General features: G+C 49.5%; 9 protein-coding genes across 9 annotated transcripts; 5 read left to right on the top strand and 4 right to left on the bottom strand.

Moving 5' to 3' along the window:
* Positions 1-445: 445 nt before the first annotated feature.
* On the top strand, positions 446-1,248 carry N7508_002910 (RNA recognition motif domain-containing protein; the record flags this gene model as incomplete). The annotated part of the gene is made up of 4 exons (XM_058460976.1): positions 446-568; positions 622-694; positions 760-866; positions 1,056-1,248. Exons 1-4 carry the CDS (start codon positions 477-479, stop codon positions 1,246-1,248), a joined length of 465 nt encoding a protein of 154 aa, XP_058321553.1. The 5' UTR covers positions 446-476.
* A 637-nt stretch (positions 1,249-1,885) lies between these two features.
* Positions 1,886-4,339, bottom strand: N7508_002909 (uncharacterized protein; the record flags this gene model as incomplete). Its single annotated transcript, XM_058460975.1, has 1 exon — positions 1,886-4,339. The coding sequence occupies one exon, from the start codon at positions 4,337-4,339 to the stop codon at positions 1,886-1,888; it is 2,454 nt and encodes an 817-aa protein (XP_058321552.1).
* A 492-nt stretch (positions 4,340-4,831) lies between these two features.
* Positions 4,832-8,261, bottom strand: N7508_002908 (Zn(II)2Cys6 transcription factor; the record flags this gene model as incomplete). Its single annotated transcript, XM_058460974.1, has 7 exons — positions 4,832-5,499; positions 5,556-7,331; positions 7,409-7,457; positions 7,511-7,602; positions 7,658-7,969; positions 8,028-8,077; positions 8,155-8,261. 7 exons carry the CDS (start codon positions 8,259-8,261, stop codon positions 4,832-4,834), a joined length of 3,054 nt encoding a protein of 1,017 aa, XP_058321551.1.
* Positions 8,262-9,545: 1,284 nt separating this feature from the next.
* On the top strand, positions 9,546-10,328 carry N7508_002907 (flavin reductase family protein; the record flags this gene model as incomplete). The annotated part of the gene is made up of 1 exon (XM_058460973.1): positions 9,546-10,328. The coding sequence occupies one exon, from the start codon at positions 9,546-9,548 to the stop codon at positions 10,326-10,328; it is 783 nt and encodes a 260-aa protein (XP_058321550.1).
* Positions 10,329-11,039: 711 nt separating this feature from the next.
* N7508_002906 (homoserine acetyltransferase family protein) lies at positions 11,040-12,437 on the top strand (the record flags this gene model as incomplete). The annotated part of the gene is made up of 6 exons (XM_058460972.1): positions 11,040-11,181; positions 11,258-11,750; positions 11,804-11,913; positions 11,967-12,114; positions 12,171-12,250; positions 12,313-12,437. The coding sequence occupies 6 exons, from the start codon at positions 11,040-11,042 to the stop codon at positions 12,435-12,437; spliced, it is 1,098 nt and encodes a 365-aa protein (XP_058321549.1).
* A 352-nt stretch (positions 12,438-12,789) lies between these two features.
* Positions 12,790-14,989, top strand: N7508_002905 (polynucleotide adenylyltransferase; the record flags this gene model as incomplete). The annotated part of the gene is made up of 8 exons (XM_058460971.1): positions 12,790-12,938; positions 12,996-13,144; positions 13,201-13,575; positions 13,743-13,843; positions 13,893-14,508; positions 14,553-14,667; positions 14,721-14,838; positions 14,918-14,989. The coding sequence occupies 8 exons, from the start codon at positions 12,790-12,792 to the stop codon at positions 14,987-14,989; spliced, it is 1,695 nt and encodes a 564-aa protein (XP_058321548.1).
* A 1,475-nt stretch (positions 14,990-16,464) lies between these two features.
* N7508_002904 (Zn(II)2Cys6 transcription factor) lies at positions 16,465-18,546 on the bottom strand (the record flags this gene model as incomplete). Its single annotated transcript, XM_058460970.1, has 3 exons — positions 16,465-18,187; positions 18,246-18,349; positions 18,397-18,546. 3 exons carry the CDS (start codon positions 18,544-18,546, stop codon positions 16,465-16,467), a joined length of 1,977 nt encoding a protein of 658 aa, XP_058321547.1.
* A 1,250-nt stretch (positions 18,547-19,796) lies between these two features.
* Positions 19,797-20,534, top strand: N7508_002903 (uncharacterized protein; the record flags this gene model as incomplete). The annotated part of the gene is made up of 1 exon (XM_058460969.1): positions 19,797-20,534. The coding sequence occupies one exon, from the start codon at positions 19,797-19,799 to the stop codon at positions 20,532-20,534; it is 738 nt and encodes a 245-aa protein (XP_058321546.1).
* A 68-nt stretch (positions 20,535-20,602) lies between these two features.
* Positions 20,603-21,971, bottom strand: N7508_002902 (uncharacterized protein; the record flags this gene model as incomplete). Its single annotated transcript, XM_058460968.1, has 4 exons — positions 20,603-20,916; positions 20,972-21,420; positions 21,471-21,600; positions 21,659-21,971. 4 exons carry the CDS (start codon positions 21,969-21,971, stop codon positions 20,603-20,605), a joined length of 1,206 nt encoding a protein of 401 aa, XP_058321545.1.
* Positions 21,972-22,690: the final 719 nt, after the last annotated feature.

The following is a 22,690-nucleotide window of genomic DNA, read 5'->3' as shown; positions in this document are numbered from 1 at the left end:
ATGGTGGAAGAGTGAGCTGTCAGATCGGGGATTTTATAGAAGAAAGGTGGGGTGATGTAGATCGGAGGGGCGGAGAAAGATGGCGCCGACGTGTATCTGATCAGGTACGGGGTACGGAGTAGATAGGTAGACGGTACATGCTATACATTGTTATTTATGCTGTGCGAGCTCTTCAGCATTACAACGACCAATTGGCCTATTGGGTATTCAGTAACATTGAGTAGTAGCGTCATTGTACGTGGAATCGGCGACGGGGAGCTTCTCCAGCTTCTCCACGGGGAGCTCGGATCGACGACGACACCGAACATCGCCCCAAGATCAATGCCGAACAAAAAACATACAATTAAAGTACAATGAAACTATTCCAACAAAAGAAGAAGCAAAAAAATAAAATTCGCCTGAAAAATCAGGACTCGTGATCTGGCCAGATGTTGTTCCGGCCCGGGGGGAGGCCATATTTAAGATCCAACTCGGCTATGCCCCTCTTCACACTAACACCCCCCAACCTCCTGTCTCTTCCTTCATCCAAACCACTCACTTTTATCAACATGTCTAAGCTTTTTATCGGGTATGTTCATCTAAACCTTCGTGAAACCAGTACTGACCGTTTTCCGTTTCCAGAGGCCTCTCCTGGGGCACTGACGACCAGTCTCTGCGCCAGCGTTTCGAGGAGTTCGGCGTCGTTGAGGAGGCTGTAAGTTTTCCTTTTCTGCCCATGCGACCGCCCGATCGCGTCCATTCTGACTTGTTTACTCTTAGACCGTCGTCAAGGACCGTGACACTGGCCGCAGCCGCGGTTTCGGTTTCGTCCGCTACTCTTCCGATGATGAGGCTACCGCAGCCATGAACGCCATGAACGACCAGGAGTAAGCTACAATTCCCCTTTTCTCCCCCATCACTGACCATCACTGCCTTGACTGTTGTCTTTGTTTTGTTTACCTCCAATTCCACCCCTGTGCTGTCGCGCTTGCGAGAGCGCCCAGCTACGCTGTCCAATGCCCCACTTCCCCCTCCCCCATCCCTGAAACAAGCATTTACTAACCCTCCTCTTCCAGATTCGACGGTCGTCGCATCCGTGTCGACAAGGCTACTGAGCGTGGCGCCGGCGGCGGTGGCCGTGGTGGCTTCGGCGGCTTCGGCGGTGGCCGTGGCGGTTACGGTGGCGGCAACGGTGGCTACGGCGGTGGCTACCAGCAGCAGGGTGGCTACCAGCAGGGTGGCTACGGTGGTGGTAACGGCGGTTACTAAACGGGTCTCTCTTTGATTTGCACTTCCTGTGACCTGTGACTACCTCTCTCTCACGGTCGGGAAAAATTCGATCCTCATGATCCCATACCCCCTCCACCCCTGTGAATGCCTACAAAATCGAACTTGTTCTCTCAACGACTGTTACGACTAATCGATGAGCCAATCCGGATTTTTTTCTTTTTTGGGTTCCTGGTCTACATTGTGCGGGATGTAGAGGGCTCAATTTATTATTTTGCCTTGCCCCTGCCTCTTTGGTGATCCCCTGGGCTGGACACAAGTGATACCCGTGTGAATATCCGTACTCTGAAAATCGCAATTCTTCGAGGTTATTTTTTCTACCAGTAAACTGTCTTGTAATATCAATGTAGTGTACTGCAATATCTGCATCTGATATATGGGGCTAAGCGAGAAGAGCCCTGGAGGACCCCGGGGCAAAGTGGAGCAGGGCCCCCACGCACTATAATTGGAAGTCTCTTATACGAACATTTCATAGACTCGCTAATAGATCCAGATCCACTTCGACGGCAAGTACATAATTCATAAATGAGAGGCTATGGCTATATCAATAGGCGCCAACGTATAATTCCAAGCATATCGCTATATATCATTCCAATCATGGTCGTGAGATGTTTCAGTTTCAAGGTAGTTCTTGGGCATCGGTGTCGGACTGGGAGTGGGTGCTTTCCGATGTCGGGGGTTCAATCGCAGACTCGGGCTCTTCGGTTACAGTAGCAGACTTGATAGAGTCAACTAGTTCATCATCTTCTTCCACATCCTCTGGTTGGGAGTGAGGGGGATCGGTGGGTTCGATGGACGCGGCGGGGGGACCAACAGAATCGGCCGGAGAAGGGGATTCCTTCGCGTCTTCTGTTTCAGGTTGAGCGGTCTCGGCAACCTGAGCGTCGTCGACAATCTCAGAGGACCCGGTGGAACTAGCGGAATTAACGGGAGAATCAGATACTTCCACAGGGTCTTCGACTTTAGGCTCAGGTGTCTCAAGGACTTCGACAGCTGTCGCCGTCTCTGCGGCCTCGGTAGACATAGCGGAATCTCCAGCAGAATCAACAGAAGGGTCAGATGATTCCAGAGACTCTTCAGCCTGGGGTTCAGGTGTCTCAAGAACCTCGGGCTCTACCAGAGTCTCAGCAGACGCCGTGGGCGCAGCCAATTCAGTGGAAGGGATTACCGGCTCCGCAGGCTCAGACTCCAAAGAAACATCTTCATCCGAGTCTTCAGCGGGAAGCGCAGAGTCGGCGGTCGGCATTGAAGCAACAGAGCTCGAGGTCGGAGTACTGTGCACTTCGACCGGACTCGCCACAGCGGCAGACGGAATCACAGCGACGCTGGAGCTAGAAGCGACTGAAGGCTCCAACACATCGTACCCCAAATCCCGAGGCAGGGGCCGGATGTCACCAGACGGCGAGAGCTGCTGCTGGACAGAACCAATGGCAAGGAAAGCAACAAGAACACTCAGCAAGACAAGTGCAACATTGCGCCGGTCAGCAGCAAGCACACGAAGGTAATTAACGAGTAGAACTCTCAGGGCAACCTGATGCTGTCCTTGTCCCTGCTGATCCTGCTGCTGACCCGCCTTCCTGTCCTGAAGTCCAAATTCCTGCACAGAATCCCTCCTGCCTTCAAGGAGAGCTTGCCTCGAAAGCACAGCCTCAGATTGGAAAGACCCAGCGTCCGAAATCAAACGAAGATGCCCAGGCATAGGCGACTGCATCATCTCAGGAATAATCCGATTATCAGCATCAAGCAGCGAAGGCGATTCCATCTGCGGCGTAGACATCGAAATAGACCGATCATGCATATGCGAATGCGACTGCGGAGGCGTATGCGCATGCGTAAGAGCCATAGACTCCTCTCCCAACCTCCGTTCCAGCGCACGCCTAACATCAGACGGTAACCAGAGCCCGACTTCAACATCAACCTTCTCCATGTCACGCCAAGCAGCAGCCCAAGCACCGGCGCGCATAAGTCCATTCGCGGCAAAGACGCGAATCTCCCATTTACGATTACTATCCCCGTGACGGACGTGGCTGCCGCAGTCTGGACAGGCATCGCCCTGCTCGCCGTCTGTTTCGCTTTCGCCTATATCGGACATTTCGCCTTCGGAGGCTGTGTCGTTTTCTTCGCGGCCGAGGAAATGACCGTTTTGAAGGCGCGGGCGTTGCAGTTCGAGGCTTTCAAGGAGTCGTTCTTCGAGCATGTCGTATAGATCTTCTGGGTGCGAGATCAGGACGCCTCTATCGCGGAGAACGCCTGATCCTACTCTGTCTTGCAGGCGGCGCCAGCGTTTCCAGTATTCCGATGGTAGGGTTTCCTCGACAATGTCTTGGTTCCGAGGGTCTGTGGCCCCTGGTACAGGGATTGATGGTGGGAGAAGCGTGCAGTGTAGTAGGACTAGTGGGAATTCTTTCTCTTTCTCTTTCTCTTTCTCTTTATCCTTCTCGCGCTCTCGCTCTTTCTTGGCTTTTGGCTTGGTTTGTGATCCATTAGGTGAGTAATAGGGCGAGCGCTTTAATGGGGAGGAGCCTGGCGAACGTAGACCTGCCCTTCGGCGCGGCGGCGTCAAGTAGTCGTCCTCGTCAGCCTCGTCTTCGGTGTGCATCTGTAAAGCTCTAACCGAGCTCGGCTTCCGGAATGCCGCTTCGCGCTGTCGGATAGTGCGAATATTAGCGGGCACTTCGTTGAAATCACCGAAGCTAGCCTCGGACTCTTCCATGTTGTAGCCGGCGATTTTCTCGTGGATATCCATGTCGGGCATCTGTTTCATTTGCTTCATGCGATCAACTGGGTGGATAAGAACAGAAGCTGGGATGGAAGAGAGCGATGAGCGACTCGAGGTTCTGGACTTGAGATGTTCTAGCTCGTCGTCCATCTCGTGGCCGAAGACGTCGCTTGTTGAGTGGCGGGTTGAGGATGAGGAGGAGTGGTATTCATAGTCGTGGTGGGACATTTGGGAATTGCTGTGGTTTGATTCGAGCGACGAAACGAGGAAGCCTTTGCCTTGCGGTGCGAATGGTTGCGGGCTTAGTATGTCTGTTGATGTGTCGTGTTGACTATCGTCGTTTAACCGCGCCATAGGATTGTCATGCACTGCGGCTGCACGATAGTGAGGCTATCTGCTGTGTAGAGTTTGAAGATTAGACCACAGTGAAACAAGAGTTCACTGCATGAATGTGAATGCTAACGTTAGGTGTCAATGTTGGACACTGTTGACAATGGCTCACCGCCCCGTTGTGCCGGGCAACGGATCGACGGATGACAGGTCGATCGTTAAGCCACCAGCTACTCCACATTGAAGTGTTATACTTAGTTCCACGTGTTGAGGTCAATACTCAAGGATTGGGTCAACTGCGCTGAAGTCGGGTTGATTGTAGACGATAACCGAAGCAATAATATAAATATAAAACCAAGGCGATCTAGTGCTGCCCAAGGATATCATCACTAGGCGCCAGAAAGAACATACATACCTCCAAAAGAGGACAGAAACAAGTAAACACCGATCGCTGAACACACAAAATGCAAGCACGCCAAAAATACAGAATATTTACGAAGAATCAAACATCAAACGTTATGGAGGCCGTGGCGTCGCATCGTCAGGGCTCATGAGAGGGTAATTTTGATGGTCTCCAAAGAAGCTGAGGACATCTTGTGGGAGATACTCCAGCCAGGGCAGAATCTCGCCATTTGCAAAAGGGAAAGAGTCCTGGTGGTGGAGGGAATTCATATCGACGTCGTGGGTTCCAATCATCATCCCATTATCTGTATTCATCGTTGGGTGGAGGTCAGGACCGCGAGAGCCCATGTGATTTCTGCTTGAGTGATCCGCGGTTGAAGGTATCGAGTAATTGTAGGATTGTTGGGTTTCCATTTGGGACGATGGGAGGTTGGGGAAGAGTGGTCTCGCTGTTTGGGTGCTTGATTCTGGGTATGCTGGATCCAGGTTCATGTAGTAGGGCTCGTTGCCGAGGCTTGGGGATGGAATGTGCGAGTATTTGGGATTCGGTGTTTGAAGAGCTGATGTGTGCTTTTCAAGTCCCTGAGGCTGGGTGAGAGGTTGGGCATAGGAGCTGGGGCCTTCTCCGGCAGTCGGGGAGAGAATAGGATAGCTGTGGCTATGTTGGGACGAGTATGTTGGCCTGTTGCGAAAATGTTCATTCTGAGTTGTTGGCATTTGGTAGAGCAAGCTCAGATTCGGCTGAGCAGAGCCTGTAGCTCCTGCAAGTGCCCATCCAATTGCTGTAGATAAAAGTGAGTTAGTGAATATTCCATACTACGTTGTCACATAACCATACCTTGACTTGGATCAATATGTGGTGACCACCTCCCATCAGATGGAATATTAGCCACTCCTGCTCTTTCCAGATCAAAGCTAGATTCTGCCGGTGTTTTGCCTGTCCGCCAAGGTCCCAGTCCGACAGGCTGTCCTGGGGCAAACCCATCAGCGTTCTCCATATCTTCTACAGTATAAAGAAGAGGGTCCACAATGCCCTTCGCCTTCTGATCCAGCACTGTCAAGATATAACCAGTGCCTTCCCAGTAAGTATTAAGTGCTTTCAGGGCCTTGTAACATCGTTGATAGTTCTCCTTGGCAGCAGAAGCTAGCAGAATATGCTTTTGGGTAGACTTTCGTTCTGTCCCATTCGATGATTCCATATTAGGCATAACAAATCCACTTGACTGGTTTGTCAATAATGGCTGCGGTGGAGGTGATCCAGAGCTCGACGGAGATGCATAATATGCACTTTCCATAAGGAATGCACAAGCCGCAATGTACATCGGCTGGCTTGTGAATGGATTACCAATGAAGCTTTTTCCATCGACAAGCTCCGAGAATGAAAGTATATCGGCGATCGTTTTGGCGGATGACATGGAGAGCTCTCGGCTGTTGGGATAGAGGTGTTGGATGGTCCCACCGAATGAGTTAAGCAACGTCGGCTGGTGGAGCAGGACAATAAGCGTGTGGAACCAGAAGTGGAGAAGGATGAAGTTAGTCCCTTCCTTGGCCTTGACATAGGCCTGGAAGTTGGCCGCGTTAAAATGAAGCCTTGGGGATAACCGCTGGTAGATACCGGTAAGATCGCTTTCCATCCCAGCTAGCATTTTCAGGGTATCCGGTGTAACGTGCTTGACATCCTGGATCCCGTTGATGAGATCGGTGACTCGCCCATAAAGATGAATAATACGAATGAGCGGCGGGAAGGGTGCAGGCCACCCGTTCGGTAGTTGAGATTCAGATTGAAGAGGGAAGCAGAGCTCGATATCTTCATCGCGTAAGGTCACTGGTCGTCCGGTTCCTGATGAGATTACTCGGTCCAAAAAGAAGATGCTCCAAAAAGAATCAACTCGTTCCCGTTCCCGAGCCCGTTCTGCGCTTAACGGCTTTGGCGTCGTCTTCGGTGTATGGTGCACATCAAGGTCATCGTACTGATCTTCCCTAAGTTTGCCTGCATGCCCAGTCATAACTTCACTTGGTGTGACTCCACTTTGACCATAGCTGTGTTTTAATCCTTGAAACTTTTGCAAACCAAGGTCCTGAGCCATTCGAATGGAGATCCCCAAGTACATCCACAGACCACTGTCATGATTTGACCCGAACTGTTCATATGCCAGTAAGAGGCAAGCTTGTACAGCGGAAAGTGTCGGGCACGGTAAGGAATCCACCAAAGCGCTCATTGCCCGGTGACCAAAGGGTAAACCCCGATCCCATTTCTTGTCGTCTAGTAGTGGTTGCGAATTATCGATAGGCTGGGCCTGCGGTGGCCCAAGTAAAGGGTGCGGTGAGAATCTTGCAGCCAATGCACACACCGCATCTACCAACATGGTATCAACTCTTTTATCTTTAAGATCTTGAAGGAATCTGTCGCGCTGTAGGAAGGGAAAACTGCAACCCAAGTGGGCGAAGAAGAGATCGCATAGATGGGATACAAGGTTCGAAACGGGGAGCGTATCGTCTCGGTCGTAAAATGGGATCGTATTTGCGTCGCGATTATCACGGTTCTCTGCTACCGGGGCTGACGGTCCAGCTGTAATACCGGAAGTTTTGGGGCTTCTGACAGGAGAGAGGGAATCTATATATCAACATAAGTAACATTATTCCCGGGCCATGCATGCATCAGACTATGGGATAAAATAAATCTTGACTCACCTGAAGACATTGAAGCATTACTTTTGCGAGAGCCTCGAACTTGTACAACCTGATGATTGATTAGAGAGCTGTCATGCCGTATAGATCAAAGGGAAAGCAAACCATCTGTTTAAATCCAGGCACGATAGCTGTGGGTCCAAAGTATCGAAAGTATGGGACATGGGTGCGATTCCCCGAGCTCACAGAGGTCCCTCCTAATATCCAAGTCAGTACGATCAAAGCCGTGACCGAGCTGCATCTCCAACTCACTGCTGCGAGGGCTATCAACAGCTGCTTGTGTGTCCAACTCCTTGTTCGCTCGCGATGGCTCTCGATTAGAGGTATCTTTTCCGTCCGGTGCTTTGTTTTTGGGCGACTTATCCACAGCAGGTTTCGATATAGTTGGCAGGGTCGGCTCCGGGGAACAACTCTCAACAGCTCGGGCAACACGTTGACTAGATCCATTCTGCCCGGACAAGTTCGGCGGAGCACGGTTCGTAGAATCGGACTGTGTGCGCAGATGGGCGGTCGAATCGGTATAACCAAGACACGTGTGCTTATAATCGGAACACGTCTTGCAAACTGTCCACATACATCCATCAGCGACGGTATATCGACTAGGACAGCTGGCGCGTCCTACCTGGCTGCTCGCCTGAACATCGTATCTTGCGCCGGCGACATGTGAGACAACTAAAAGTAGATCGCATGTGATGTCAGTCTTCGGAGGTTGCCGAGTAGATCATATAGGCCCAGGGCTGTTCACGTACGCGGCGTTGACTCGACGGCGCTTGGTTTGCGGCTGGCCGTCGGTTGCGACAAAGCGGATCTGGCGCGGTGGTGGATTGCCGCTCTTCTTGGGAGAAGGGGGGCTCATGGCGAGCCGGTTTTTATCCGTGATCTCGACCCATTGGGTATTTTTCTGTTTGCCCCAGGTTCGAAGGGGGGCGATCGGTCGGCGCGCAGTGGCTCAACTGGAGCGACGAGGGTCGAGTGTGGGATAGATTAAAAGGTAGGGGAGGTACGATAGAAGGACAGGGTTCAATGACGACAACTGCATCAGGTGGGCGAATACGATGGGGTTAAATGACAGATGACAAGGGATAAAGAGGAGGAAAGTTGGAGAAGAGGGGGACTACGCCACCCAGAATCTCACGATGTTTTCCAAAGGGGTCTTGACCGCTAAGTTGGACACAGTAACCACCTCTCGTTTAGGCCTTCAGGGACAAATCTGAAGGTCATGGGATTTGCCCGGTGGGGCGATCCATACATGCTCGTGGGGGTTAAGTGGTCTATAGGGTCAACTGCTCTAGTCGTTTTGATACTTAGTCTCGGCAAGAATACCCTGTATGATGCCACAGTGGACTATGGTGCATGTATGGTAAAGATCTTGTCGCATCAACTCCGAGGCCCCGGAATTGAAACTCCGGGGGGATCTGGGGGCCCGTGTTTCGGAGACCACCCCACGTTCCCTTTTGGGACTTAGATATCCCCAGGAGTATCTGTAAAATGTATACTAGACGTCATTATATAACTTATACATTGATTGTTCTGCAAAGCTTATATTGTTGCTGAACCCTTGTTCAAGTCTTGGATATTCGCTAACAAGGATGCTCTCGTGAGCCGGGCTTTACATAAAATGTGCATAGAGCTATAATAGCATCAACGGAAAGTAAATCGAAAGTTCGATGCATTTAACCGGTTGACGTGGTGCGCGTAAAAAAATTCCCGCTTGGGATAGCAATCGGCCCGAGAAAGGGGAGAGCATAAGGGCACGCATGGTGTATCAAGACATGAATACTAAGATGCGTGGCAATATCTACATTTTCACTAATATGCCGTGGCATTACCATGCCGATAAACGCGATAAGGAATCAAGGTGCAGCTATTTCCACCACATTCAACTCCAGTCTTCATGCATTTACCGACATCTCTCTACCGAACTACTCGGATAACTTCCTTGAACTTGCTGTAAGTAACTCAATGCCACTATACCCTCCCAACAACCCCAAGCACCCACCATGCGCACCAATCTCAAGCTCCGCGGGGCAACGGTAAACACAGCTGATTTATAATCCCCAGACCAAAACATCTCCTAGCAAATCGCACACAATCCAAATTCCCATATCTATCCTCTCGACCCTTCAGCCAAACACACAACATGTCAAGCCACCCCGACTTCGAAAAGGTCCAAGCAGCACGCCCAGACTGGCGGGAGGGCGCCGAAATCGTTTATACCAAGTCCCCAAACCCCACTTGGAAGAATGGCGACGGTGCAAACGATAACGGCGAAAGTCTGAAGAAGAACCACGTCGAGATCGACCCCAATGCAGATGGTCGGCCCGCTGTGAACAACTATAAGCTTCTCATTTCAGGAATGGTGCCTCGGCCCATTGCCTTGATCAGTACTCGGTCTGCTGATGGCAAGTCTACGAACCTGGCGCCGTTCAGTTACTCTCAGGTCGTCTGCCACGACCCTCCTCTCTTCGTCGTTGGATTCTCTGGCTCGTTCGAGAAGGCAAAGGACACATTGAAGAACTTGGCTGAGACGAAGGAATGCGTGGTCAATATTATCTCGGAGCATTTTATCGAGGCGGCTAATTCTACTTGTATCAATGCTCCCTATGGTGTCTCTGAGTGGGAGACTTCTGGACTGCACCAGGCTCCTAGTGCTGTTGTCAAGGCGGCCCGTGTTAAGGAGTCTGTGCTGTCGATTGAGGCTAAGCTGGTTGAGATTAAGGAGTTTGAAAGTCGCGCTACTCCTGGGAAGAAGTCTGGTTGTATGGCTATGGTCGAGGGTGTTCGCTTCTGGGTGAGAGATGATGCCATTAATGAGGAGAGGAGTGCTATTGACTTGAGTGTTTTGAAGCCTGTTAGTCGGCTTGGTGGTATCACTTACGGTCGCACTACAGAGGTTATTGAGATTCCTCGGCCTCAGTACTAGATCTTTGCGGCAGTATTTATATTCGCAGGATGAGTGACATCATGTGTAAATAAGTTATGTTGCTCGGGGACTTTAGAAATTTGCTTATAGATATAGCAGATATATACATTTCGTCAGCACAAAGTTCATCCCCGGTATCCCACTTGATTGATAATCAACACTCTCTCTATTCTCCACTAGCGTCTGGTGTTTGAAGCTTGGCTTTCCAAATTCCTATTTTGGGTTAGCATATAAGCTGAGCTGCATAGAGCTATGGTAAGGGGGTGATGAAGATCCCACATGAAGTCGGCCAAATATCAAGCGAGAAATTGCAAGGCTCTAGATAGCTTGCGATATCCTAGAAGATATAAAGATCTGATACCAAAGTCTATAATAATCAAACCTCTCCAAAATTGTTGCTCACCAACCTCAAGTGGGGTCTTTCTAGCTCGGAAAGTGATCGGGAACTGCCCACTAGTCAAGGTAAGCATGAATTCCTCCGTGCCGAATACAATCTCACCGAAGATTCAAGCCAGACCGTTATTCAGGATATGTAGCAAGCACTCATGACAAATGTCGGAGTATGCGACAGCTCCGACTCAAGCCGTGCGGAGGAGCGGGGTCGTTATCTCCAACTATAAAAGCGAGGTCATCTGCATATCATGTTTTCCGATGTGAACCATTGCAACTTCTTCACTCTAACTCAAATATCAGACAGAAACAACCTTGGCTATGCCTGAAGAATACGAAACCTATCAGCTGGGCGACTGGGAGCTGCAGAGTGGACAGAAGATCGACAATGCTCATATCGCATACAAAACATTTGGTGATCCCAAGTCTCCAGCAATTGTCTATCCAAGCTGGTTCTCAGGAGGTAAATGCTATTCAGGACAATTAAATATTGTGCATGGTGTGTTTGACTGTGCAGAAATACTGACAAGATGTAATAGCCATCTCCGATAATTTCTGGTTAATCGGCGAAGACAAGTTCCTCAACCCAAAGGAATTCTTCATCATTGTCACTGCACTATTCGGTAATGGTCAATCCTCCTCCCCATCGAACCAGCCTGCCCCAGGTCCATTCCCGAAGGTCTCTTTTTACGATAATGTGCGAGCGCAGCATGAGCTCGTGACCAAACACTTCGATATTACGCACTTGCGCGCTGTTGTCGGTTGGTCCATGGGTGGTGCCCAGTCATTCCAGTGGGCCACTCAGTATCCGGAGTTTATGGATATTGTCATTCCCTTCTGTACTTCGGCGAAGACATCGTTGCATAATCAGGTCTTCCTGGAGGGCGTGAAGAGCTCGCTTATTGCGGCGAAGAAGATTCGTTCTGCTGGGACTGGGAAGCTTGGCGTCAGGGAGACCGCGGAGGCGTTCACCTGGACGGATGAGGAGAAGGATGTTGGATTGAAGGCTATGGGTCGGGTTTATGCTGGGTGGTAGGTGCCCTGGCTATTTGATAGTGTGAATTATCTCTGATACATGGATGCAGGGGTTTCAGCCAGGCCTTTTATCGGCACAAGTTGCATGAAACTGCTCTCGGATACAAGGGTCTCGAGGATTTCATGGTCAACTTCTGGGAGAAGTGGGCTTGTTCCAAAGGTATGTTTGGGTTCGATATAATTTTCTTCCAAAATCTGACATTTTCTTGCTAGACCCGGAGAATTTGCTGGTTATGTTGCAAACTTGGCAAAATGGAGATGTCTCACAGCAGGAGCCGTATAACGGCGATTTCGAAAAGGCCATGGCATCTATCAAAGCCAAGACGCTTGTTTTGCCGGGCAAGACTGATCTTTATTTCCCGTATGTTGAACTGACGCCTCTTCAATCTGATCAAACTGACTGTGTCATCGATCTAGACCGGAGGATTCGGAGTATGAAGTTGCTTGTATGAAGCCCGGTGTTGGGACACTGGATATTTTCCCTTCAATCTGGGGGCGTAAGTCAATCTATTTCCCCCCTGAAGACCTAACCAGCTAATCAAGTATGAAGACTGGGCAGGAGGTCCAGGTGATAGCAAGGAGGATGTTGAATGGCTTGACAAGAAGATGTCAAAATTCTTCGCGGACAATGGACCGGATAGTATCAGCTCTCTGACTTACAAGATCAAGAACATGTTAGGTTGATAGTGAACATCATAATCAGGAATAGAACAGATTGATGATGTATGAATGTAGAAGCATAAACATTCAGATGAAACACGCATACCGATCATGTGACGCCTGAGTAAGCGTGATCCAGGAAGCGCCGACGAACCTTGCGTGTCGGTGCAATCTTGTCATTCCCTTCTTTACTCAATCTGGGTCGCGTGCGCCAGATCAATTTGCTCAACCGCTTTCATTTGAATTTCTCCTCAAGCGTGGCGTCATCCATTTGCGGTGCTCTTTTTCTTCCATCGTCGCTCACCTTCGGAGACGCAATCCCTACCTTAACGCCGTCCTTACCAATCCTTTCTTCGAAAGTTGATACATAATTGCGATGGCCGCAGCATCCGCTCGCCAGTGGGGTGTTACCCCTCCGATATCGACAGTCTTGCCGACTCCGGGCGAGCTTGCGGCGAACGACGATCTGATTGCGGAGCTCAAGGCTCAGAACAACTTTGAGCTCCCGACTGAGACAGAGAAAAGGTGTGTTCAGATCTGTGAGAAGGAAGCCAGAAAGGATTCAAACTGATGCCGAGATAGACAGCAAGTCCTTCAATTACTGCAGCGCGTCGCAGTGGAGTTCGTGCAAGTGGTCAGTCGCAAGAAGGGCCTGTCGAATGCTGCCGTCGAGGCTTCCGGTGGCAAAATCTTCACATATGGAAGTTATCGCCTGGGTGTTTATGGACCAGGTAAGTTGTAGCGCCAGATGGACACGTCGTTCGTTATTTGACCACAATGCTGGCAGGATCCGATATCGATACCCTGGTTGTTGGACCGAAGCATGTCCTGATCGATGATTTCTTCTCCGATTTTCCTCCGATTCTCCAAAGAATGGCCAGCGAAGGTGCAATTGAGAAAATGACACCAGTGCCCGATGCGTTCGTGCCCATCATCAAGCTCGAACTATGTGGAATCAGCATCGATTTGATTTTCGCGCGCCTCATTATTCCTGCGATCCCGATGAATCTGGACCTGAAGAACAATGATTATCTGCGAGGGCTGGACGAGAGAGAAGTGCGGTCGCTGAATGGAACTCGTGTCACGGATGAGATCCTGGAGCTTGTGCCTCAGCAAAAGACATTCCGTCTCGCGCTGCGCGCGATTAAGCTTTGGGCCCAACGTAAGTGATTCGTTAGAAGTGTTGTGTTGTGTTTTGGATTGAGTTGACTTTTGAAGGACGAGCCATTTATTCCAACATCGTGGGTTTCCCTGGTGGTGTCGCGTGGGCTATGTTGGTTGCTCGAGTTTGCCAACTCTACCCTCAAGCAAGCGGATCTGTCATCGTAGGCAAGTTCTTCCGGATCATGAACAAGTGGAGCTGGCCTCAGCCCGTCTTGCTGAAGCCGATTGAGGATGGTCCGCTCCAGATGAAAGTCTGGAACCCAAAGGTGCGCAGACAGCCCGCATTTCTCCCACATCACCCGCTTACAATGTCAGATTTATCACGGCGATCGATTCCACCTAATGCCCATTATCACCCCCGCATATCCCTCCATGTGTGCCACGCACAACATCAGTTTGTCTACGAAGGCTGTCATCCTAAGGGAGCTTCAGCGAGGAGGAGATATGGTGGACAAGATCTTTATGAAGCAACTCTCGTGGAATGACCTGTTTACCCGCCACACATTCTTCACCAAGGACTACAAGTATTACATCAGCATCACTGCCTCTAGCAAGACGAAGGAGGCAGAGTCAGCCTGGTCAGGTCTTGTGGAGTCCAAGCTGCGTCACCTTGTCGGAGCTCTTGACCGCAAGCCCATAATTGCAGTTGCCCACCCATTCCCCAAGGGATTCGAAAGAATTCATACTATTGCCAACGAACAACAGATGGAAGCTGTCAAAAATGGATCTACACAGTACCAGGCTAAGGGCACCAAAACTGAGATGACTGACGAGACAAAGGATGCGGTTCACCAAGCTGCCATCCAGAACACCCTCGAGAACGCAGAGGTCCCGGAGCCCAACGAAAGCCAGACTAAGCCCGAGCCCGATGGTCACACCGTCTACACCACCACGTATTACATTGGATTGGAGCTGAAGCCTCTCGAACCAGGTAACTCTTTCACTACCCTTATGTAACCTTTCTAACTCCCCCAGGCCAATCACGAGAGCTGGACATCTCCACCGATGCGAACATTTTCAAGTCCAACTGCACTTCGTGGACAGGATTCCAGCCCGAGGTCATGGAATTGGCCGTCACTCATACCCGCAAGTAAGTCAATCGTCATCATCTCCAACGAAATGAGCTCAACTGAACCCCCATAGCTTTGATTTGCCCGACGATGTCTTCGAGCCTGGTGAGGTCAAGCCCGTCCGACCGAAGAAGAAGGTCGTCAAGAGAACGGAAACAGCCGGCCAGAAACGAAACATCAGCCAGTTGGACGTAAGTGTGCAGAACAAAGCGAGACGACCCTCAATTGGCATGAGACCAATCCCGGAATCCGCTATCCAACGTCCCGCAGGACAACCTTCCAGGATTCCCACAGCTAGGAAGCACTAATACCAACATCGATTTCAGGGCTCGTCAGAAGTAACTGCGAAACGCCATGCCGCCACTCCCGCTTGAACAACTCCTCGTACCCCCTCGATCCTACCTTTGCCATACCCACCGCGCCGGGGCTGGTCCCCGTTTGAATTGATAACAGAATCCATCCGAACGTCGTCAAATTGCCTGAGGTCTCCGACCTGATCCTGCAGTCCTATCACAAGAAGTGATCATCCAACTCACGGTGGTTGTGAGTTGCCATTCTCTACAGTGAACCTTCCCTCACTCTGAAGTACAAGGTTGGTTTTCTCTTCTCTGTCTTCTGCGTTGTTGCTGGACAAGCAACTAGATTTGAGACTTTCCTTTTTGAGCAGTCCCTCGGGACATTGTCTTATGGTGCATATCACCATGCATCCGCTTTCTTATGTGTCATATCTCATCGGTGTAGTATTCCATTGGTGCTGCAGGCTGGATCTAATCCGCCCCGTATGTATCCATTCGACATCTTGCAGATAGTTCAAATAGTTGAATGCAATGTGTCCTGCGGCATGCGGGCTACACTTAATCGCCAATATTCTTCCACAATAGTTCCACCAGTACATAAAAGATCTGATGTAATAACTCTGACAAAATTGTATGAACAGACCTTTGAACAAAAATTCCGACTCTCTGCGTTAGAAAATCTGGTACTGATATAGCACATTGTGCTTAGATGCAGTGCCATATAGCCAGGTGGGACCCAAGCCCTAGGTATACCCCGAGCGGAATACACATCGATTTGATCCTGAGAAATATCGTCAAGATTATGATCAGCTGTCCAAGCCTAGCTATTTCCGAAGTATGCGGATGCCTTGGGGAGTGATATGCATCAAAAGTGAAGCTGCAATACCAGTTCTTGTTCAATGTAGCAGCCTTTTTGGGACAGTCGGTAGCTTGGAGCCCTTCGCTCCGCCAACTCGAAAATGCGAATCTGGTTATGAAGCCGATAAAATCGATTTCAAGTAAATATGGTGTAAGTTTTTGACTTACCCCGGAAGCCTGCCGAACCTTTCGTGAACCCATGAGATGTTCTATTCCACCTAGACTGTACCAGTGGTTGGCCCCGAAACAGTGAACAACAGACCTTGGATCTCTATAATTCCTTCATGTCCGGCATCTCCAACCTTCACCACTACATGAGGCTTTTCGATATCTTGGAACTTTTCAACGGTGGCCATAATTTGCGACCATGCTTGGCCAATGACACGAGATCCCTTCAAGGTATCCTTGATCACATATAAACTATACGGAATATAGACAATCAATGAGGGTTTGGCCGCAATGGAAAAGATACTGCTCAAAGCCGCCGTGTCATCACTGACGCCATCACCTTTGGCACCATATGCTTTCACATCAAAGACTTGACTTCCACCGAGATTGTAATGTTGGGACTAAGGGGATTTTCATTTCATGCCTGGGATCGGGCATTTGCGTGCAATGCAACCGTAGACCAATTATAGAATCGTTTTATCATTCACTTTAACCTCAAATATCATTAGACATCATTCCCGGGAACGTAAATTGCCCAAATTCTGCCAACAAAAAGTCATCGACAGGAGTAACGAGTGACTCGCCAGGGAATGAGAATGGGCTCGGCGGCGGCATATGAGCAGGATTATGAGTGTAATCCATAGAATGCCCAATGGACGACGAAACCAACTGCCCATTCCCATGCAACACACCCACGCACTCACGCAATTTCCTCGTCAACCCCGGAGTCATTCTGCAAATTGGATGCTGCTGAACAGCGGGGGTATCCTGGAATAACTCAAGCACCTTTTGAATCAACTCGAAGTTCTGACCAGGCGCGAATGACAATTGCAAGTAGTAATTCTGAGTTATCTCCAGCAAGAAATGGCCCGCGAACGCAATCATGATATGGAAATAATGCGGCATTCCAATGTGACTCTTTTGAAGATCTTCATGGAGGATCATTTCAAAAATTGCCACAGCGGCTTCGTGGGCCATACTTGCTGCTGTTAGGAAATATGGTGGTATGGTCTCGCCGTTTAAGCCTTTGAAGACTTGATGCCCGAGGTACAGCTTTCCGAAGTGGTAGTGGAGCTGTAGGCCGCGTTTGGGAAAATCACCGATACGCGGATCTGGCTTGAAGAGTGCAGAGAACTTGGTGAACCATCGGTCGAGTTGGCGAGAATAGTGAGTGATTTGGTTCGATAATGACTGCGGCACTCGTGTTTCTTGGTCTGATCCAAGCAGGTCGCGAACTTGACTCATTATGACGAGTAGAGATACTTGAGATATTATGCGCACATCACAGTCTGTGGTGTCTTCTCGTGCAAGAAATGCTTCTGCGTTCAAGGCAATCTCTTTGTCACTACGGAGGAGCGGATCTCGATTGTGAAGGATAGAAAGGTGTTGATCAGAGATGAATATCAGATACCAGAGCCTCACACGATCTTGTCGTGCTGCAGTGTCGTGTAGGGGCTGAATATTCCCATTAATGCTGGTCACTAAGCGATGATCTATTGGAGCCGAGAGATGATCGAAACTGCGGTGCAGGCGCATATCAGCTGCTCGACGAATGGCATCACTGGACAGAATCCTTGATGCATCCGACAGCCAGAACGAGCTTATGCATAATGCACGAATGTGTTCGATATCATGCTTCTCAAACAGCGACCGCGACACCAGACGGCGAAATTCGCGATTGCATACCTCGTAGACACGTTGCCCTTGAGGATCTTGCAATGCTGATACTGTGCAGATAGCAGCAAGTAGCACTGGAGATGCAGAACGAACCTGTTGAAGGCTCTGGTACCTACTACATATCCCATATAGATATGGATCCAGACGTGCAAAGTATCGTTCTACCAAGATCTCTGCAATCGTAACGGTAATTATTCCTTTGCTGACAAGGTCTTGAGGTGCTGAGTGCTGCTTGTGGCGCGTTGTGCTTGGTGGCGTGTTCTCAGAAGATCCCGGACTCCTGAATTTGGCAATATCGAGATATGTATCGATGGGAGCATGGATAGCAGACGGGGTATCTGGTGGAGAGATCTCGCAGCCCTCCAAGTCTTCCTCATCTCGCTCTAGATCATCATTCTCATTTCTCTTCTCGCCCATCTCGACCGGGTCTCCAGTTGATGAAGATAGCAGGGCTTTTGGTCGAGGAAGGTTCAAGTGTTGGCAGATATTGTCTAGTGTTTCGTGAACCCCCGAGATATCACTCTGTAGAGTCGCGGTGCTCCTGGTAATTAATGAGCTTAGCTCGAATAGCTTTGAAATGCGAGCAGGGGATTACTCACTTGACCTCCTCAACTAATGACTGCAGACTTTTGTTCAAAACACAGCTGAGACCGCGGCTACGACACCGTTTACAGGGTGCACCATTGGTCATGTCACATTTGATCTATCCCTGTTGGTCTTGATTCGAGTTGCGTTCGACTCATCACATACCTTCTGTTTCCTACATGCACCACATGCTGTGATCTTCCGGGTAATCCCCGGCAAAACGTCAAGGACGGCCGGCTCCCTCAAGTCAGAAGCATTTGAGGCCGGCAAATTTTCCGGATCTTCATCGGTCACGGTTCGCTTGCGCTTGGTCATGGTTTTAATAGAGAACAAACCAGGATGACAGAGTTACGAGGACACCGGTGAATATCCCGAGTTTACAAACGAAGAGGCGGGGGATCCCTGTGCCCCAGACTGACCAAATAACCTCAATTTCATTCGCTGAGATCTCTTTGTCGGCAGATGCAAATCGTGTTCCCGGGAAACTCTCCACTGCTTTGGTTGGGGCAGTTCCCCTCACTGACGCCTCTTGAAATCAGATCTCGGACACTCGCCGAGTTATGAGGGGCCCTGTCGCGTATTTTGTGAGGTATAAGGAAGAACAGATAACCGTGTTCGCACATCTTCAGCGCCATACAACGACTTCATCTCACAGTAACTTGTATTGTCGCAAATAAGTCTACACCCATCCCGCCAGGGATCTACTGTCCTGTCATCTCGCTTTGTGAACCAACACCGCGATAAGAAATCGATCACGATGCGTCATACCAATTCTTTCCGTACCTCCTCTGCGGAAGTGTTGATGGCCTCGTACCTGCTGGAACCACTGCGGAACAGGAACCGCTGCGGAACCGGAACCACTGCGGAAGCGGGTTTCTTGTCCGCCGAAGAAGGGAAGGAATTAGTCCAAGGTGCCAGAAAAGCAGCTGTTCATCTCGGTCGCCTAGACCTCTGTCGTCGCGGGAATCAGTGGCTAATCGACGAATGAGTCGATCAAGTTCGCAGAGGATGCATTAAATGCAGGCGCGAATTTTGGATTGTTGCTTCCACCGAGTTATTGGGCCAGGGCAGTTACTAAGGATGCCATTCTTGGATTCTATAGGGATGTGGCTGACACGACAGCATTACCCGCGGTGGTCTGCAGTGTAAGTCCTCACGAGGAGCATCCTTTGAGTTGAATCATTCTTCTAACGCGAAACAGTCCCCAGCAATGTGCAACGGCATAAATATGTACACCGACACAGTATCCGAGCTCGCGCAACACCCGAACATCGTTGGAGTCAAGTTGACGTGCGGAAATGGTGGAAAGGGGACCAGAATCAAGCAGGAGTTTACCCATGAGCAGTTCGCCGCTTATGCTGGATCATCAGATCGGCTTATTCCTTGTCTTGCTGTGGTCGCGATAATTGCGTTACTGGAATTGCCAATCTATTGCTTATATGTGTTGCGCAACTGTACTCTCTGTGGAAGCAACGGAAAATCAAGAGAGACGACAGAGTTACAAAACCTTGTTGCTCAAGCTGAAAAGGCTTGCAAGGACGGCATTGCAACCTGCCCTTCACATGATGCACTGGCCTGTAATACTGCCAACCGTATCACCTGAAACATATGGTACGAAAGACTGGACCGAATATGAACCTGGCTGGAATTTCACAGCCACCTGGTACGAGATGGAGAAGCTACTAGCAACTGGGCAGGTCCAGGCGATTGGTATTGCCAACTCGACCATGAACCTCGAGAAATTGCCCAGAAGCTGCAAACTCGTTTCTGCTGTGAATCAAACAGAGATCCAGTACTTGCATGTCCAGAAGAAATTGAATTCTCTCTGTACTGAAAAGGGTATTTATGAAACAGCGTTTGGATTACTTGGTGGTAGTGGAAGTACCACCGACCCCATTGTGAGTGATATTGCAGATAGGAGAGGATGTAGCTCTGGCAATGTGCTGCTCAGCTGGGGCGTGAAGAAGGGTGGGAGTGTTATCCCAAAGAGCGTCAATCCGGCGCGTATCGTTGGAAATCTACGAAGCTGTTTCGTGATGGACGATCAAGAAATGGCACAAATTGATCAGTTGGTCAACACCATTGGAGAGAAATATTTCAACCTGCCTGAATGGGGACAGCCATATTTCACGATGATGGAGAAAATGCAATATGAAAGTTGGGATATCTATGATATCTGTTGGGCACTGTTTGTCCTTTTTAATCAGAAATACTCCCTTTCCTTTGAAACATCCTTTCCTATCTTCTTCTTCTTCTTCTGGCCTGTCAATTTCTATACAAGTGAAGAGCCTATACAAGTCTAGGACATTCAATTGAGAGATCGCTGCGTTTAGAAAATTCAACGTTCAAACGCCATTGTTTCATATTGGATCTATGCAATTTCTGCTTCAATGACCATCTCATACTCTTGGGGATCAGGCCAGAATCTGACAATCTTCAAACCGGCATCAGTCAACAGCTTCGTCCACGCATCTTGTGTACGCTCGGAAGCGGATAGCAACGACATCATCTCCACGTCCATAGTTGTTTGACTAATACTAGCTCCAGTTGGTGGAAGAACAATGTCGTAGATGAAAAGCTTAGAGTAGTCCTTTACCATTGCATTTTTGGTATTCTCCAGCAGCTGCGTGGCCTTGTCATCTGGCCAATCGTGAAGAACAGCATGCATAAAGTAAGCACGACTCCCTATATTTCAAATGTCAATAGGTGGATTCAATACGGGTATCTCAATATGTCTTACGTTTGACAGGCTGTGGCAAGAAGAAGTCATGGGCCATGGCCGTAATCTTCTCATCAACCTGTGCGTTGGCAATAATCTCCGGGAGATCCTGCAGGACTAGCGCCCCAGCGGGAATGTCAGGGTGCTTGGCAAGGACGTGTGAGATGTCGATTCCGGTGTTTCCGCCAACATCGACTACTAGTGGCGAGCCATCGTCCAGCTTAGCGCCATCAAGCAGACGAGTGGTGTCGTACACCTTAGTCCAGGGGGTCTTCCATGATGTCCAGGCTTCCATGTGACCAGTGAAGGCCTCAAAGCAATCGGGGCTCTTTTGCAGTCTTCCAAAGAAGTTCAATCCATCTGGGTCGCTGGCTGAATGGTTGTTTTCAACAAAATCAGTCGGCTCCCTGTAGGAGATCTGAGCTAAATATCTCGGCAGATTGTGACCGGCAGCAATATATTGATTTGTGCTGGGATCTATTAGCTCAGTGACGATATTTGCAGAGTATACCATACGTACGCTGCTTGTATGGATGCTCGAACTTTGGTACTTTCGTCACCAATGGCGTATGAAAAGGGAGTTGGTTTGAATGTGTCTTCCAATGTCTCCTCAACTACATTAAACGCGGCCAGTAAACGGAAAAGGCGACCTTTTTTTTCCGTCATGTCAGAGCAATGAGGCAAATGATATCTGATATTTAGACTTACGCAGCAAATTTGTATCCACAGTTGGACTAGTGAGCTCCACTAGCTCGTTGATGGTCTTCTTGCCACCTCCCACGCCAGTCCAAGATTTCCATAGGCCTACATCAATGCAGGTCTGTAAAGCAGCAAAGACAGCAGGGTGTTCAAAGCAGAAACCCCATGCGCGCTCGTAAGGCGTTTCCACCCTGGCGAGCAGACGGCGAGCTGCTGCGCGTACCTTGAGACGCTCTACCTCATTTCCGCCAAACAGCCCAGGCTCCACCGCATCGAGAGCACTGATAATCTGTTCAGTCTCAGTTGGTACTTTTGAAGGCATTTCGGATTGCTCAGATCGGACTCGGGCTGGACAGGATGTGTTTGTGACAGGTACAGGAGAGTGGATAAAATGATCATGCAAGACCGGAGCAGCATGCAGGCTACGACAGATAGCTATATATAATTTCAGATGACATAGCATTCATGGCTTCCACATGGTGAGTGGAACCTCACAGGACTTATCCTTTGACTAGCAGCGCCAATGGATAGACAATTGCCCAATTAGAACATGGAGACAAATCTAATGTGAACTCCACAATGAAAACCCCTCACCATTAGCCGAGTATCAATGCGCAGGACTTTCCTTGAGCTAAAAGTGCTTTTAGAGATTGAAGCGCTAGGACGCCAAGGTCTGAACGTGCCGTACAGCCCAGCCGTTCGATCCGGCTTCAATCCCGCCATCCGAAGTGGGGAAGATAGATCGAAATGTCGTGCTGCCTTATGCTTGCTTGAATATATGTGGATGCCCCTTTCCGGAGAGTTGCATTCCATATTGTGGGGCAATTGGATATATCAATGTTTTCTCGTCTCTGATGAAGCAACAACAGTGACTATCGTTCTGATCGACAAGCCAATATGTAGGGCATGTGCGAAGAGTGAGTCTGGTCTTTACCTCTATTCGATTCTGGTGTCATCAAGCGACACTAATCTACTTGACAACATCTCATCTTCCGAAAATGCTCGATGCCAGCCTACTTCAATCGCGAGATAACACTGCTA

Source organism: Penicillium antarcticum (assembly GCF_028974205.1).
Source record: "Penicillium antarcticum strain IBT 31339 chromosome Unknown utg000003l_segment0_segment0, whole genome shotgun sequence".
Lineage (NCBI taxonomy): Eukaryota > Fungi > Ascomycota > Eurotiomycetes > Eurotiales > Aspergillaceae > Penicillium > Penicillium antarcticum.
Note: the sequence above shows the minus strand (reverse complement) of the source record. Positions and strands in the feature narration are given on the sequence as shown.